The 17226-nt window shown below is 30.5% G+C and overlaps 1 protein-coding gene across 4 annotated transcripts; it reads right to left on the bottom strand.

The window, feature by feature from the left end:
• Positions 1-2221: 2221 nt before the first annotated feature.
• Positions 2222-13595, bottom strand: LOC130676713 (cubilin). Of its 4 annotated transcripts, none has more exons than XR_008991472.1 (19): positions 13102-13594; positions 12746-13014; positions 11057-11117; positions 10762-10860; positions 10403-10498; positions 10110-10287; positions 9695-9721; positions 8986-9197; positions 8633-8840; positions 8340-8548; positions 7933-8164; positions 7665-7853; positions 7266-7511; positions 6962-7182; positions 6713-6895; positions 6506-6635; positions 6240-6427; positions 4970-5109; positions 4230-4371 (listed from the first exon to the last, which is right to left on the bottom strand). XR_008991472.1 is itself a non-coding variant. In XM_057483158.1 (18 exons), the coding sequence occupies exons 4-18, from the start codon at positions 10850-10852 to the stop codon at positions 4040-4042; spliced, it is 2742 nt and encodes a 913-aa protein (XP_057339141.1). In that variant the 5' UTR covers positions 10853-10860; positions 11057-11117; positions 12746-13014; positions 13102-13595; the 3' UTR covers positions 2222-4039. The 4 variants fall into 4 exon arrangements, 2 of the variants coding, with proteins under 2 accessions (XP_057339141.1, XP_057339142.1); XR_008991471.1 differs by having other exon boundaries at positions 4231-4371; positions 4945-5109; XM_057483158.1 differs by lacking the exon at positions 4970-5109 and having other exon boundaries at positions 2222-4371; positions 13102-13595.
• Between the last annotated feature and the right edge of the window lie 3631 nt (positions 13596-17226).

Below are 17226 nucleotides of genomic sequence, written 5' to 3'. Positions count from 1 at the left end.
ATAAATTGTAAAAAAAAATTATTACGTGGTACTTAGAAAGAAAATTCGAGTTTATAGGCATTTTTTTTCTTTTGTCGTTGGTACATTGCAATGACATTTCTACTAAAAATTACGATAGCATACGAGTCGTAGGTGAAAACCGGTTGTGAACATGGAGAGTACAGGTCATAAATCGTCTGCCGTAAATATATCAGCAATAATTATTTTCACCAATTATTTTTATTTAATTTTTACAAAATTGCGATAGATTGTAATTTCGCATGTTCATTTAATTTATTTTATCGTCCAATCAACGATTCATTTTATTTACTATTTTAATATATATATATATTTATATTTATATTTCACGGTCAAAATCATAAAGTTGGGAAGCACAAAATGTTATTAATAATGAGCTTCGCGGCAGCGATTCGCGATTCTATTTGAATTATCGCGCCACCATTCAATTACATCTTCCATACGTCTTATTTAATAACTCACGGAATATAATTTATACTTATATGTAATTAAATTTTTTTATATTCACCCACTCAACAAACACTTTCACTCTTACTCTTATAATGGCAAATAATTCATATTCATATGTGATATATCGATGAATTATTATTTGTTTTTATTAACCCTGTCTTTTTATTAGACATAATTGATTTTGAAATTAAATTTCGTTTTTGAAATAAGACAGCAATTTAAAATTTATTAATTATAAATAAATAAAAATTTAATTTCTATCTACTCAAGCTCTAGAAAATTTTTTTAAATTATTTTATTATTGCATTAATTTATTTACCACACACGCGCTTTCCATAAATCTCCAATAAAAATAATAATGAAAAAAATCCTAGCTCATGAGCAATTAATTACAAATTACGTTTATTTTAAAATTTTTTCACTCGATTACAAACTTAAATTTAATTTACATTTTTTTTCTCAACCACCAGCGCGTTATTTTGGAGAAAAAAATAAAAATATTTAAATAAATAAATAAATTTTTAAAATAATAATTTTATTATTACAAATTGTAGTACAATTCGAGTGAATACTTTTTTTCATTTAATCTCATACACACGAATATTTTTTTTTTTATCATTTTAATTTTTTCCTTTGACAGAAATTATAAAATAAATTTTTTTTATTTAATTTAAAAAACTATTATCAATATTTATAATTTGAATTTGCCAGACAAATCCATTGATTAATTAAAAAATAAATAATAATTAGACATTGGCAATTAAAATAATAGTTATTAAGTAAACTCTTATGAATAGATAATAAAACAGCGTACAATGATTTTAATGAAAGTGGTTGTTATTTATTTAATCGGGTATGATTATCACATTATATTTTTGTCATCCATTCATACTTACAGCAAAAAAGTAATTGAACACAGTCGTTCGATATCAATAAGTCTTACTTGACGTACTGCTTGCAGCTATTTATTAATACGTAGTTTTGTTAAATAATATATTATTTCGTTATATATATTTATTTCATTTACTTTATTAATTAGCATAATATTATTTTTTTTTAGTTACACTATAAAATGTGAAAATTTGCACTTAAGAAAAATGTTCAATGCGCAATGAGCAACGGATTTCAGCTTTTCTTTTTGTTATTTATCAATAACATCATTATCGTTATTATTTTTATTACAATTTTTATTTATTTATTTATTCATTGTATATTATAGTATTCGTTTTCTTTATATATCTGTCCATTTTTAAATAATCCGACGTATAATATATATATTTCAATCAAAAGTTTTCCAGTATTTTAATAATCCATGTATTTAATCTTCATTATTATTATTATTAATATTATTTATTTATTACACTTACAACGTCTATTTTTTATATTTATTTAACAAACGTCACACAAACTACTTTGCGGGACATTTATTTATACGAGTAATGTTTTTTTTCTCTGTTAACTTTTTTTGAAATTTTTTTCCCTCCTATTCAGTGCATTAATGTATGGTACGATTTATTTATTTATTTATTTATAGTTTAGAATATACTTTGGTATAGCTCCAATGGCAGCGATTAATGTGAAATATACATATATACTTGTGGGTATTATTATTATTACAGTAATTAGTACTGTTTTATTATTATATCATAATAATAAATATACTGCATTCTCTGCTATGTCTTTAGAATTTTTTTAAAAGATTTCCCATTGATTTTCTACAACTTTACACTCTCTTTACATTTTTCTTTCGATATTTAAAAAAAAAAAAAAAAACAAAATTAATAATTAAAATTTAGAAAAAAAATATATGAGCACAGTAATTTAATTATTATATATAAAATAATGTGTGTGAGTTGTTGTTACTCAAAATTACTCGATACAATAAAGCGTTTGATAAATGCCGGTGCTTTGTCTCAGTAATTTAAAAGCATTTTATTTTTTTTTTATTTTTATTTTTTTTAAATCTGTACAAAATTTAGATGTGCGTATTTCGTACGATACTACATCTGCTATACTACTCGTATCGCTTTTAAATATACTTTTTAAGTAACTTAATACTATTAGACATTCCGTAGCATTTATTTTAAGAAATCATCGAGCCACTTAAATAATACGAAAAATTAATTAACAGTAATAATAATAATAATAATAAATATATCAATTACTAATGACTGGCCGAACCCTATGAGTGGACCCTCATTGTCTATAAAAATTTTGGCAGACTAATAAAATTTAATTACTCTTATTTTTCCTTATTGTTTATCATATATTTGTTCTTCTATAAATTTTTTTTTATCAATAAAAGCGTTATCGTTTACCAATACGTTTACTCTCTTCAAATAGTATACAATTACAATAATTATCAACTAATGACAAGACAAATATTTATTTTAGACCCTTAACGTTAGACCAACACGTCTTATTTATTTATTTATTATTATATTATATATATATTTTAAAACTAAATACTCCAATTTAATAAAATGCCTGTTCAATCGGTTATTATTTTAATTTTTAATTTTTTTTCTTACAATAGCTCTTGGTCAACGCCATCCTCTATAATTTATTTATAATAACAATCGATGGCCATTCGATAATAAGATTTTACATATAATATATTTATATACAAAGGAATACATGTCAATTAATATTTGAATAACTTGCGCGCAACAACAGTATTTATTTTTTATCGTTCAATGTAAAATATAGAGCGTATTTATAACAGTAAAATGTATAAAAGGATTAAAAGAACGCGTCGTTTTAAATAATCAGCAGGTACCAGCCTACATACGTCTGTTGTTTAATTATTAATTGCGCGACAAAATTATTAAACGTTTTCCAATTATCGGCAATCAATATAATCAGCTCATACTTTCACCTCCCACATAAATATTTAAATCAATGAAGCAATGGAATGAATGCGGAGTGATCACGGATTTTAATTAAAACCGAATTCACTCCATCGTTCGGAGTTTCAATATTAAAATAAACTCCCTTCAGAGTAAATTTTACAAATTTCCGTCATCCACCCGCATTTACTCCGGATTGCATTCATTATAACAAAAAAATTATTTATTTAATTAATTTTCCCAATCCTGGTGTTCATATTTAATTACCAATGCCCACGCGAATTACAAACGTCATTAGTCATTAGATAAATTTATCTATCGCCTATTTATCCGTGTGGCGGATAAACGAGGACATACAATTCAAAAATAAATAAATGAAATCAATGTGACAGTATTCCTTTGATATGATGACAATAATTAATATCGATATTATTGTTATATGAATGGCTGTTGATGGCGCTGGATAATGAGCTGCCGAAATTATCGATTCGAGCAACCATGATAACAACAACATTAACAACAACAATTTTTTTATTACACTTTAGGCGCGATAGTACAGTCTGCGTTTCATTAGCACGTGGATTTAACCCACGTGCTTTTGGTGATGGTCGGGATTCATACCAACACTTACAGTAGTAACTATTATTATTGTTATGATAATAATGATAATAATAATAATAATGACAGTGACACCAAATTGTAACAGTAATTATGCACGATGGTCACGGTGTTTCTGGACTACTCGCGTCATCGTTACATACATGTTCAATTTCACTCTCACTTGGTGGACTTGGCTGTTCCATGTGATACTGATTATTGTAAGTATCTGGATGGCTATGACTGTGAGTACTTGGTGTACGATGGAAGACGGTGTGATGATGATAGCAGTAACGCATGTCCTCGATACGCTGTTGGAAGTCATCGATATTAACTTCTTCAGTTCGTCGCTTCATTTTACGATGACACAACAGACAAAGTGCAAATGCTATCAGTACAGCAGCCGCTGCACTGGCTGCTGGTATCGCGTAACTTACTGGAGGCACTGTTATTGCACCTGAAAAATTTTTAAATTACATGTTACTCATAATAATCATTACTTAAAAGTTATTCATTATGATTTATGATCAGTCATAAATTATTCGCGGACGTTCAGATGATCCGCGGGTCTTAATTGTAGGGACTAAATTTTTGTTATTAATTAGATAAAAAAAATTATAAATAAATTGTGCACAAGTTAAATAATCAGTGGAAGCAATAGTGGAAATTTAAAAATTGAAACATTTAGATTTTTGTCATGCATAAAATATATGTATATATATGTAGTTGATAAAGTCAAAAATAAGCAAAATCAATTGCACATTCATTAAATATTTATCATGCACTTGAGGTGTGTTATGTTAATTAAGTATTGATTATTACTTGCAATTTATATTTCAAATATTATTACCTATAGATTTATCTCGTCTGGGTAAATTAAAATGTACATATATATGTATTATATATGTGATATAATGATAATAAAATAATAAATTATTATTAGAGCTGACGAGATTTAGCGAACGTCCTCGAGATGATGCATAATTATTGTTATTATTATTATTATTATATATATTTATATTTTATTTACTGGTGAATTGTGTGAGCAGACTCACGTGATAAGGGAGTTCATAGCATGCCGGAACGTTGTAAGCCACGGCAAGGCCTCAGTTGGTCACGAACACAAAGCACAGAGATAGAAGAAGCATGTCAGAGACTCCAGACAATGCTAGTGCCAGTGGGGCTGATGCTGTACCTGTGAGACACCATACAACCGTTCACCCATCATCGTTCGCCCCGCAGATACAAAGTACAGATTGTACAAAGTCAAAGAGATAAACATAATTCTTTTCTTTATATATTTTCATTTCATTCCTACTTCTCATTACCGCTGAGAGTTCTGATCATCAAATTCAATCAACTCGTCTATCCGCCGGTTCATTTATATTCGGGTACGTTAGATATCATTAATTTTATTTTTGGTCCTGGTCATACATGCTTCGTGCAGTATCTCATCACCATACTCATCACCGTATATTTAATAATATTATTATCTTAATTAATAATTAATAGTTTAAGCGTAAAATGGAGACAGTACTTGAGAGGAAGTGTTGGTTCATTCACATTTAGAGAGATTATATTTATATCAAATACGATCAGTATATTGTATATATATAGATGTATTAGGATGACAGTTTTTTTGGCATTTTTTCTTTTTTGACGGTCACTTAAAAAAATTTTAGCTTGAAGTATTCAGATTCCTCTCGATTTTCTACTCAATAATTAATTTTCTGGAGGTCGCTGAAGAATTTTTGAACTTTTGATAATCGACGACGTGTCAAAAAAGAAAAAAAATATTGCCACTAATATAAATATATATATTTAATATGTGTACTGTACGAATCATGTATTCCAGAAGCACATGGCATGCGGTTAAGATTAAATAGAATGTAGTGATCACACACGATAAGAATATATGTATTCATATATATATATATAAAGAGGTATATAAGGCAGGTAAAAAAAATAGTAGACCGAGAGACTGCTTCTGTGATTACTCTATATCCATTTACGTATAGCTGACAATTAAAAGACGTGAGTAGATAAAGAGTTAAAGACATAATCAAAAGAGGGTTCAAAAAAATTATTGATTTATGACAGATAGAGCAAAGATATATAATAGTGATAATAGTTATGGTGGGATAGTTGAGTGAGCGATTAAAATTAATAGGGCGATAGAAAAGTTCATTGAGATGTATATAGATACGTATATAAATATATATGTTAGTGCTACTGTTATATTATTAATATTTTATATATTTATATATGTATCTATTGGTAATAGATCAGGATTTTAAAACTGATCTCACGGTTATCGGGACTCACAGTTCTCCTCGTCGCTCGTATCATCTGGACCGCAGTTGTCTACGTTATTACAACGTAATGTTTCTGCAATGCAGTAGTTGTTTCCACGACAATGGAACTCGTCTGGCTCACATTCGTTTGCTTTGTATACTTCAGTCCACACGGCACGAAAACCTTTTTGCCCTACCGACTTATCTGATGATATGAAGCTGAAATAAATAATATTTTTTTTTTGTTTATATATTAAATAATAAATATCAGATGTGTATTTAAATTTTAGTATGTACCTGAGTCGCATGTTGTGATCATGAGATAAATAATCATTCGGGCCTTCGGTAGTCTTGACGCCGCATAATTCAATTGGAGTTGCCATTGGGGACAACCACAATCGTAAAACAGCCGCAGGACATCCTCTGACTGTTATTTTATTTTATCATAAATATATGTATACATATTTTATTGTAAATACTTGAGGGTAAAAGTGGAAAACTTACCAGACTGTTCACCTTCGACGGAGAAATCTTCGAAGTAGATTAATATCTGATGATTCGGACGTACAGATATGAACCAATTGCAGGTTTTGCTGGCGAAATTTCGGAGAGGGCTGTCGTAATTATCAGGATGATTCGGTGTCATTATTACGCCGTACTCGAGACTGCTGATGTTGGAGCCACAATCTGAGAAATGTATTTTTTACATAAATAACTTGGAGTTATAAAATTGAGAATCCAAAGAAAACTTACCGCCGAATATAGATTTAGCGACTTCGAACATGTAGCGAGCTTTGAACCCACTGTAAACCAACTCCGCATCTGAATGTAGAATTACTTTGATACCAAGCGCGCCGAGATTCGACTCCACTGGACCAGGTGCCGAACTTCCGCAGTATCTTCCAATCAGTTTTTCTGTACTGTCTCGGTACATGTTATAGATTTCCAGCCAATCGTCCTGACAAATCTCTTCTCTGTTGATTTTAAAAGTAAAAAACATCTTTACAACTGAATGAACAAGTAAACAAATATAGAATATAATGAAGTAGTAATTAACCCATAGTATCCAGTAGTGAAGTTTAATGTTTTTGACCTAACTTTAAAGTGATCAAAAACAAGAGTTACTTGTTCGTTTGGAGTTGCCAAGAAGAGATAAGTGCAATTGGTATCGCTCGGATAATTGCTTGGATAACGTGGTGAATTGAATTCACCTTTCTTCCGTGAGGAACTCCGATAAGTGAATGTGCAACTGCCGTCCGGTGCAGCAGTACCCGGTATTTTGTATTCTGTTTCAAAGCTGTATCTATTGACAATTCAATTAAGAACCCATTCAATTGCTTCTAGTACATTAAAACTAACCAATACATCCATACATATATATATGTATAAATGAATTTTGTATTCCATTGATTATAGCGATCAATACACCGAGAACATAATGGAAATTACATCTCACCTTGCTTTGAAACCTCTTCCTTGTTTAAGTTCCCCGCTGCTGAATACCATGACGAGTCGCGGCCCGTCACTAACTACGTGGCTCGGATTTGTTTCGTTGCCACACAACTCGTAGTCAAATTTGTCATACGAGTCAGTGGCTTCTTGGCCTTTTAGATAGATTTTGAGATAACCGTCTGTGCATGCTGAGCTAAAATAATAATCGTAAATAATTAAAATCGACAGTTTCAATGTAAAAAAAATTTATTTGACAGTAATGAGTGACTTACTCTCCTTTTCCTTCGCCCTTACTGATGTCGAATGTAGAAAATTCAAGTCTCACGCGCTCTAAATGTTGGGCATCTTGCATACCATATATAAAATACCGACAGACAACTTTTGGAATATAAGGAAACGGATAATTTGGACTGACGACATGCCCCGAAGATTCTCTTGTGCTCAATATTTTTTGATCGCACTCGGATCCTCGTATGTGCATGCCCCCTGATTTGTTTATGAAATCTATAAATAAAATAATAATTGCCTAGACATTTAAAATTTAAAATATTCAATTAATTATTTATGACTCATGATATATATTGTAAAATAAACAATTATAAATTAGGTCAAGAGGTCAGAGTATATAATTACTATTTATTAATAATATATAAGGCTTTAAAAAAAATCCATACTGTACCTAATTTAACAAAGCTTTCAGAAAATTCAAATATTCCCTTGAACCCGCGGTTTTGTGTGTTCGCGGTTCGCTGTAGTGTTGAAAATAGAACTGTTAGATTTGACTGGGAAGAATATAGCACCAGGTTACGTTGCTGCCCGCAATAAGTTCCTATCACGGGAGCTGCTTCGTCCAATCCATCGTAGACTTTTACATAATCAAATGGGCAGCTAAATTCAAGTTAAAAAAAAAATAATCATTCAAAAAAATCATTTAAAAACTCGCGGATTTATTTTATTTATCGAGTATCTTACTGGGGACCTCCGTAGAAGAGATCGAAATCACGGAACTCGAGTCTAATCCTCTGGCCGCTGTTGCCGATGAATTGATAGGTGCAGTTAAGATCCTTGGGATAAGTGCCAGGATAAGTAGGCGACAGGATGGATCCAGTGCGCTTTATCGTTGAATTGACAACGAAAGAACAGGGTGTACTTGGCGCCGGTGTTCCGATCTCATACTCCGCTATTAAATTATTAATCACATGTTTATGTAGGAGATTATATATTTATGAGATAGGATATGTCGGTATCGATGTACTCAGTTGTTGTAAAATGGCTGGGTGATAAGTTAAGTCAAGTGTCATGTACATAAGTCGGGTGTAACTTACAGGCATTGATGAAGGCATAACGACCGCTGAATAGAGTTGGTAGAGTGATATTCTTGTCAGTGTAGAAACTAAGTGCGATCCCTCGGTAGAGAGATACTCGTCGTCTCGGTGGTATAGGACCGCAGTATCGACCACCGAAGGGTGTCTCTATCAGCTTGGTCGTGTTATCTGATCGTATCTGCGTGTATACATCCATGTACTCATGTACACACCTGAAAATATCGTGTTCCAGTTAGCCATTTATAAGTATATATTTAACAGATTTTTTTTTTCATGGTTTAGATAAGTACAGTATAGATTTTTTATAAATATTTAACGTGTGTTTATATAATATTGTAAATAAAAATTTATGTACATGCAGACACTACGACATCGATGTAAAACAAATCTATAAACAGTTTTCCAATTGTGCATTCAACGCTTGCTATTATATATGACTTTTACTCTTCCAATTTAGTTTCAAAACTCATTAATATTTAACTTTACATTTATCATTTTTTCTGTGCAGTGTTTCTGGTATCTCTTGGGGATGTCTTGTAGTTGGATTAGAGAGTTCGTTAAGAGTATGTGTAAATATATATGGGTAACAAAGTTAAGATAAGATGATAAGATAAGGTTTTGTATGAAGTAGAGATCGAGTCAGGAGATGAGTTATGCAGAGGATGATGGTGGTGGTGATGGCGGTGAAATGAAGAATTTAAATACTCACCCAGGCAATTCCCCAACGGCAGATCCACTAGAGTAATCCCAAGCAGCAAACACAAATTACACATCACGTAATTCATTACAAGTATTAAAAACACCATAAATTTAACATCTATCAACACATTTGCATTATTATATTTATATTTTAACAGGCAATTAATTTAAATTTTAATTTAATAAATTTTCATGGATTTTAAATTTAAATAAATAAAAATAAAGTTAAATTTAATTGAACTGTAAAATAAAATAACTGAAGCTTTTGAAGATAAATAAAATTGAAATTAAATTGGAAATGAAATAACTTTTTTTTTCTTTTGTAAATTGAAACACAAACTTTTTTCAAATTCAATTGCATCAAATACATGCGACATGGCTATTTTTGTTTTTATTAATTATTATTATTTTCTGTGTCAACTGACTCTGGTGGTGTGCCACGGAGACCAAATGTTGTGAAGATGACCTCGACACGTTGATGAGGTCCCGCGAGAAATGTGTAGACGCATTGTTGGGATTCACGTTTTGGATTTATCAAATGCGGAGCGTGAAAAGTCCCGTTTTCCGGGCTGCCTGGTACGCTGATGAATGTCTGGTCGCATCCTGGTTGTAAAACAATAAAACACTTGATCAGTAGTCGTTACCGCGCTAATTTAAATTTATATTACTAAAGTCTATTTAAAATATATGTATATATTATTAGTTTAGGACAACATACTTGATGTCTTGGCAGTGGTGAAAGGTCCCGGTGGTGGTGGAGATAGGGATGGTACGTAGTCTTGCTGTGGCAGTGGCACATCAATTACCTCGCGGGCTGTGTTCACAATCGTGCAGAACATCAAGGTCGTAAGTAGTAGTCGGGATCAGTTCACATAACAGTCGTGTGTGTATTTAAGTAGATAGAAGACACCAGTACAGGAAGATTTTTCCACCGCCACCGGGAACACACCACACACCATACATTATAATTTATCATTTTTTCAATTACATCTCAATTATTAATTCTAGTATAACGACAATGATAAAAGAGAACGAGTAATAAGATTTGGTCTTCTTTGCCCGAGTGTCAGTACTGACCTGTGATAGCACGTGGACAAAGTAACAGGAGGAAGATGATGGCAGGCGAAACGAAACTACTCCCAGAGGCATGCCACAGTACCGAAGCCATACTGTGTCCTAAAATAATTATAATTAATCACTAAGTTATTTAATTTAATATATTTAATGCAGTTTGGTTAGCATGCACTTTTATAGCTGATATATTTTATGCAACGATGACCTTATAACGTTAACAAGCTTTTCTTAACGTACTTTGACATTGTACTTGTATTTTGTTATTTAACTTTATTTTTTTTACTGCCGTTTATCTTACCATATCGTCAGTGTCTATTCCAGGCCCAGGAACCACGAGGAAACTTGATCCAAGAGATCATCTGGAATACATGAATCTTATTATTTGTGTGCTTTTAATTTATTCCTTAGCCTAGACTCACTGCGCCTAGACGATATGGAAATTATTCACCGAGCTACGGAGTACCCTTGGCCTTTTTTTATAATTTTACTTTTTTATTTACATTTTCGTCTAATTAAAAAAGATTCTAAGCTGCAATAAAACGTGACAAAGGGTTGGGTAAAGAAAATTAGGGTATGTAAAATAGTTAAAAGTGCAGAAAAAAAGTATTTGTGTGCGCAAGAATTTTTTTTTGCTATCAATTGAGAACTAAAATTTTCTTAGGATAAAATTTTTTCCGCCAAAAAATCCTTTTTTTTCTGTATTTATGCGTCAGCTAAGAAATAAATTTATTTTCAGAAACTAAACATTCGAGCTCGTAGATCCTAGGTCGGGGTGAATTATAGAGTACCAAAATTCACCACGCCCTCGAACAGTTTCCTCATATATATAAAACGAGTTATATATACATAGACATTAGATATATATACTGAGTTTTCCACTTCTTGTTATCTTATAGTCAAGTACAAACAAAGGAAATTGCTTTGAAAATATTAGCAACTTGATGATAAATTATTCATAAATTTTATCCAGATTATCTGGCAACTAAAATTTTTTCACAAAAAGGTACCGAGTTTATCATTTACAAAATATATACTTAGGGCTCTGCAAAAATATAATAGACTGGTTATTTTTACAACCCAATAAAACACAGAGAATAAAATACGATAGAGAAAATTATAAAAAAGTTTAAGTAAAGTTAAATAGATTGGATATAATAATTTCGCCACGCCCTGATTCCCAATATCATATCGTTCGATGAAACAAAATATATATGAGATAACATTAAAGCTGCCGGAGACCGGAGGCTAATAACATATATAACATTACTTGTTCTTCAAATATATATATATATATTGCCGTCGTTAAATCTTTTTCATTACAATCCGTCTACTCAGTGGTCTCGTGGGAACGGTTTCTTTTATTATTAGCGTCAGCATTTGATAGTTTGAGAAAAAAGTAAAAAAAGTACAAGGAGACAAAGGATAAAAAATAAATCTGTTTGAAAAATATACGAGTTAAGAATCTTGGACAGACGTCGGATGAAAACATGGCCGTTCCCATGGGATACGCTGGGATAGATTGGACGATCAGTCAGAGAATCTCAACTCCGGGAATGGAATAGAGAACAAGAAATTTAAAGACGGCTAATGTAAGTCAGGGTGGTTTTATAGTTTTCGGGTCCTGCTGACGTTCAGAGTATCAATAAACCGTAGAAAGAGATAGAACAAATACTATATATGTATATGTATTTGTGTGTTGAGTCAGTGAGTATGTCTATCTGAATTCTCTAGTTGTATGTGCACAAGGATCTGCAAAGGGCGGGGTGATAGGATACGAACCGCGCCCATGCGCTTGGCAAGGATGCCTTTGGATATTGGTCAATAGTTAAACATTTCTCAAAAACTTTTTATTATCTACACAAATGTCTCGTACTCTCTATCTAAAAGTAAATAAAAATATTTAAATAACCACTGCTCCAATAATTAATCTCACTAATTAAGAATTGATCACTCCAAAAAAAAAGTAAAAAATAAATAGACAACTTACCGTGATAGTGCTTTAGGCATTTTTATTATCAAGTATTGCCAGCGTTTAAAATAAATTGTTTGAAAAGTAACTCCTCGTGGTTGGTTGATCTTTATCCACCTGGATGTATCGCGTGGTTGTCTCGTGTCTCACGACTACGACCACCACATGATTTCGACTACTGTATCCTATTATTTATTTACTTTTTTTTACAGCTAACAATACTTTGCTTTGTCTCGAGTACCAATTGATGTTAAATAAAAGTCTAGGTAGCGGTCAGCGAAGGAAAACTAAAAAAAGTAAATGGAATAGTTAAAAAAAATAATTAATTGATGAAATGATAGTTCGTTGGGTTGCGCAAACTCGTTTCTTCTCACTTTATTAAGATATATATCACGTTTTATGGTCTCTTTCTCCAGGTATCGCTGCTACTGGTGATGTTTTCAACGACGGTAATGAACTGACCTCGTGTGATACATGATCATAATATTGTAATCCTTGGCATTGTCAAAACACCCAGCAGTCATTGTTTGTTTGTTTATTTATTTATTTATTTATTTAGAAAAATTAACTCCGAAACTGACATCTGATCTTCACTGTAAACACTGGATCACTGTCACTGATCGTTACTTTGTGGTAATTGATATTAAAAGGTAATTATAAATGGTGGTAATTATTATTTAAATGGGTGGTGTGTAATTTGTACAGGGTGTAATATAAAGGAGAGTAATTTAGTATATATATTGTTGGTAATATCCACTTCGCACGTACTGGAGTCTCTCTCCCTTGAATGCTGTGCTATCTCTTCCCAGCTTAAGTTGATGGTGTCTCTTGAACGCGCGGGCGCTCGACTACCCTCCACTACTTCTCTAGAGCACGTCTATGTCCTACACCCCCGATACGAGTATAATCCGAACCAGAGGTCGCTAAAAACGTGAGGGTGGATTTTGAATAAGAGTGGGGATTTAACCATCGGGAATGGGGTGCATGAACTAGGGTAGAATCTCGTGGTCCACAAAGATCTTTTATTTATCTATTGTTTTATTATATTTATATTTATATATACATATATAAATATAAATTTTATTTTACTCAGGAATAATAAATGAATTTTTTATTTTGTCTGCTGGGGTAAAAAAAATAACCGCGGATTTTAAAATGATTGGGTAAAATTTTAATAAAATCTTGTTGTTTTTTCTTTTTTGTTTACTTTTTACTTTTTTTTTAGGGAAAGAAAAAAAATGATCAGTGTTTAATAGTAAGTAGGGCAAAGATGCGCAGACGACGACGCGCCTCGCCACCACCCTTTAATTTCTCACCCTCGATACATATGCGCTCTGAACGCGCTACAGAGATTTTATACTAGCCACTTTGAAGAAGAAAATAAACGAAACGTACACAGCTAAAAAAATATATATAGATATATATATCGCTAGCTTTATTTTTATTTTGTATAGAAAGAAGATAAAGGGAAAACGTGAGACTAAAAAATACAAAAGACGGCGAGTTTTGGTGACACACCCTCGATAAATATTTTATTTAATATATTGAGGGCAATATTTAATTTATTTGTTAATAGTAAAATTAATACTTATGAATAATGGGTATGGCGGGGGTGTTTTTAATAAAATTCAATATATATTTTTAATTAAAAAAGGTAATTCACATACAACTGTTTATTGAGACATGTAGAATACATCTGGTTTCATACACAAAATCTTTGACACGTTTTTCTTTTTATTTTATTTTATAAATCAAGCTCCTAGCCCGGGACAAAAAAATAAAATGATGAAAGGGAACGATCGTTAACAATTGGTAGAATTATGTTAATTTTTTTTTATGTTAATAGTTTTTACTATCACGTAAGTCATTCACTTTTCGTCATTAGATTATTTTTTTTAAACTACTCACACTAAAATTAAAAGGCAACATTTTTTATTTTTAGTCACTTTAGATAAAATAATATAAGACTGCGGTAATTTTATAAAATCAAAGCAAAGCGATTGGTGTAGCTGATTAATGATAAAAAAAAACACAATGTAATTTAAAATAAAGTAATTATTGAATATTTTTAGTCTGCATGGATAATTTTTTATTTGACAAAAATAAAAAGTTTGCAGATTTAAATATAAAATAATCAGAAACTCATAAATAGAAATAATAATAATACATTTTAACCGTGACAATTTTTAAGTTTAATGTTAATAATAATATAATAATGATAATTATAATAAACGATTAAGAAAAAATAAAACATAAACACTAACAATATTTCATATGCTCCATATTCAAGAATTAAATCAAACATAAATTTCCTTTAATTTGTTTTACCATCTACACTCGTTAATGATTAACGCGTTTCTAATTATTTTCATCTAATTTATTTATTTAATTTTTTTTTTATTTTATTTTTTCCTAACTTTAGTTACCGCAATAGAAATAACATGACATTTGTTGACAAAAAATGCATATTTTCAAAGAATATAATATAATATATAATATATTTATACATAATTAAAAAAAAACACCTTTGCCTTTTTTTTCCTTAATCTTTCGTCCACTCTCTTACATCCTCGGGCAAAAGATATCATTATTATTATTTAAATACATGTTACAATCGTTCCTGCTCAACGACGCTATTGACATTTCAATAGAAATGTTAACTATCATGTAAAAAATAAATAAAAATTGTTTATCCATTATTTTACTTTTTTTTTTTATCACTTTTATAAAAAAAAGCCCGCGCGACTTGAAAGGGAAAGAAAGATAGGGAAAAAAAATTCCATCTTATTTTTATTATTACAATATTATTTTCTACTAATAATTATTTTATTTTATTTATTTATTTATTTATTATAATAGTATCCCAGCAGATGCGGTTTTAAATCGCGAGTAAATTATAGGACATTGGCCAAAAAAATAGAGAAAAATAATAAAAGTAGAAAAAATATATTAAAGGTATATAAAAGGGCGCGCAGTTCGTGGCCTCGTCAGTCTCACAGTGGTGCATTATCCTAAATGCGACCTTCAAACCCCTTTTTTTTTTTTTTTTATTTAATTCAGTCGCTCCGACATTCGCTGGTATTTATGGTGTTTATATTATATAGTATATAGTATATAAGAAAATACAATATTTAATATTACAGGTAAAGGGAGTCGGGGCTGGGAAAGGGTGGGGTATAATGTAGGTGATGTTCGCTCGGGGCTGTGGGGATCAGATTAAAAATTGAGAGTACAAATGGGAATGGGGTCAGAGTGTAGGTCATTGGGGATAAAAAGTTTTAGCGAAAAGGGTGGATATGTGATAACGGGCAGGAAACTGGAGTATGAGGATGAAGAGGGAGAGGATTGAGGAGAGTGCGAGTGTCAGAGCGACCGTGTGTCAGAGGGCTAGGGTCAATATATACCTAGATCAGTCTAAAGTCTCGTCACCGTGAACTGCCTCAGCCTCTGCCACTTGTGTGTGTCAGTGGTTTCCTTGCCCCCGCAAGTCGAACAATCTACATATATTTATTTATATATATATATCAATAATAATTTTGTTATTTTCTTCTCAAATCTATTTCAAATCTGCCTTTTACAATTCAACTATTTTTTTTTTATTTTTTCCTTCAAGTAAATTTCAAGATCAATTACAATTACAATTGCCTTAATGAACAATGACAAATTAATTTTTTTTACTTTGAATTTATTTATCCCTTATATGTTTTGGTTTTTTTCCTTAATTTACTGCATTAGGTATTTATTTTTTTTTTCTAATTTTATTTCATCGCTTTTTTTTTAATTAAATTTTTTTTACTATATTGTTTATACGGAAATATTTACCATGTCACAAAAACCCACTCGGTATTATTAGCAATAGCATTCTTATTTATTATTGTTAATATTAATATTATTATATCCTCAATATTATGCTTTTTATAAATAGTTAGGAAGGTAAAAATAGGAAAAAAAAATCATTATTCTTATATAGTTTTTTTTTGTTTTAGAATATGGAATTACTTTTTATTTTATAAATTTTTTAAATTTATTTCACGGTCTTTTGAATAAATGAGCAGGCTATATAATAATGATTTATTTTTTAAGGGTGGGGTGGGGATATGGTTTAATAATTATAATTAATTAAGTAATTAAAATAAAAAGAAAAAAAATTTTTTTTCACGACAATACAGATCTTGTACAATGATTATTGTTTAATACGAAGGCAAATAATAATTAATAAGGCAGGGATACATAAGGAATTTTAATTATTACTTTTTTTTAATATTTTTGCGGGGGATTATTAATTCAATCAATCATTAATATTATAAACTAGTTGCGATCTAACCCCCTTCCGTTAATTCTGATGATTATTAACTTCTAATATATAATAATAATATAATAATAATAATAATAATAATAATAAAAATAATAATAATAATAATAAAAAAGAAAACGGTAATCGCGGTCAGGGGTAAACAAGATTATAATTAAGTAAAACATGAATAAAAAGTAACAAAACA

This window comes from Microplitis mediator, chromosome 10 (genome assembly GCF_029852145.1).
Source record: "Microplitis mediator isolate UGA2020A chromosome 10, iyMicMedi2.1, whole genome shotgun sequence".
Lineage (NCBI taxonomy): Eukaryota > Metazoa > Arthropoda > Insecta > Hymenoptera > Braconidae > Microplitis > Microplitis mediator.
The sequence above is the reverse complement of the archived record's forward strand: the minus strand, read 5'-3'. Positions and strand labels throughout refer to the sequence as shown.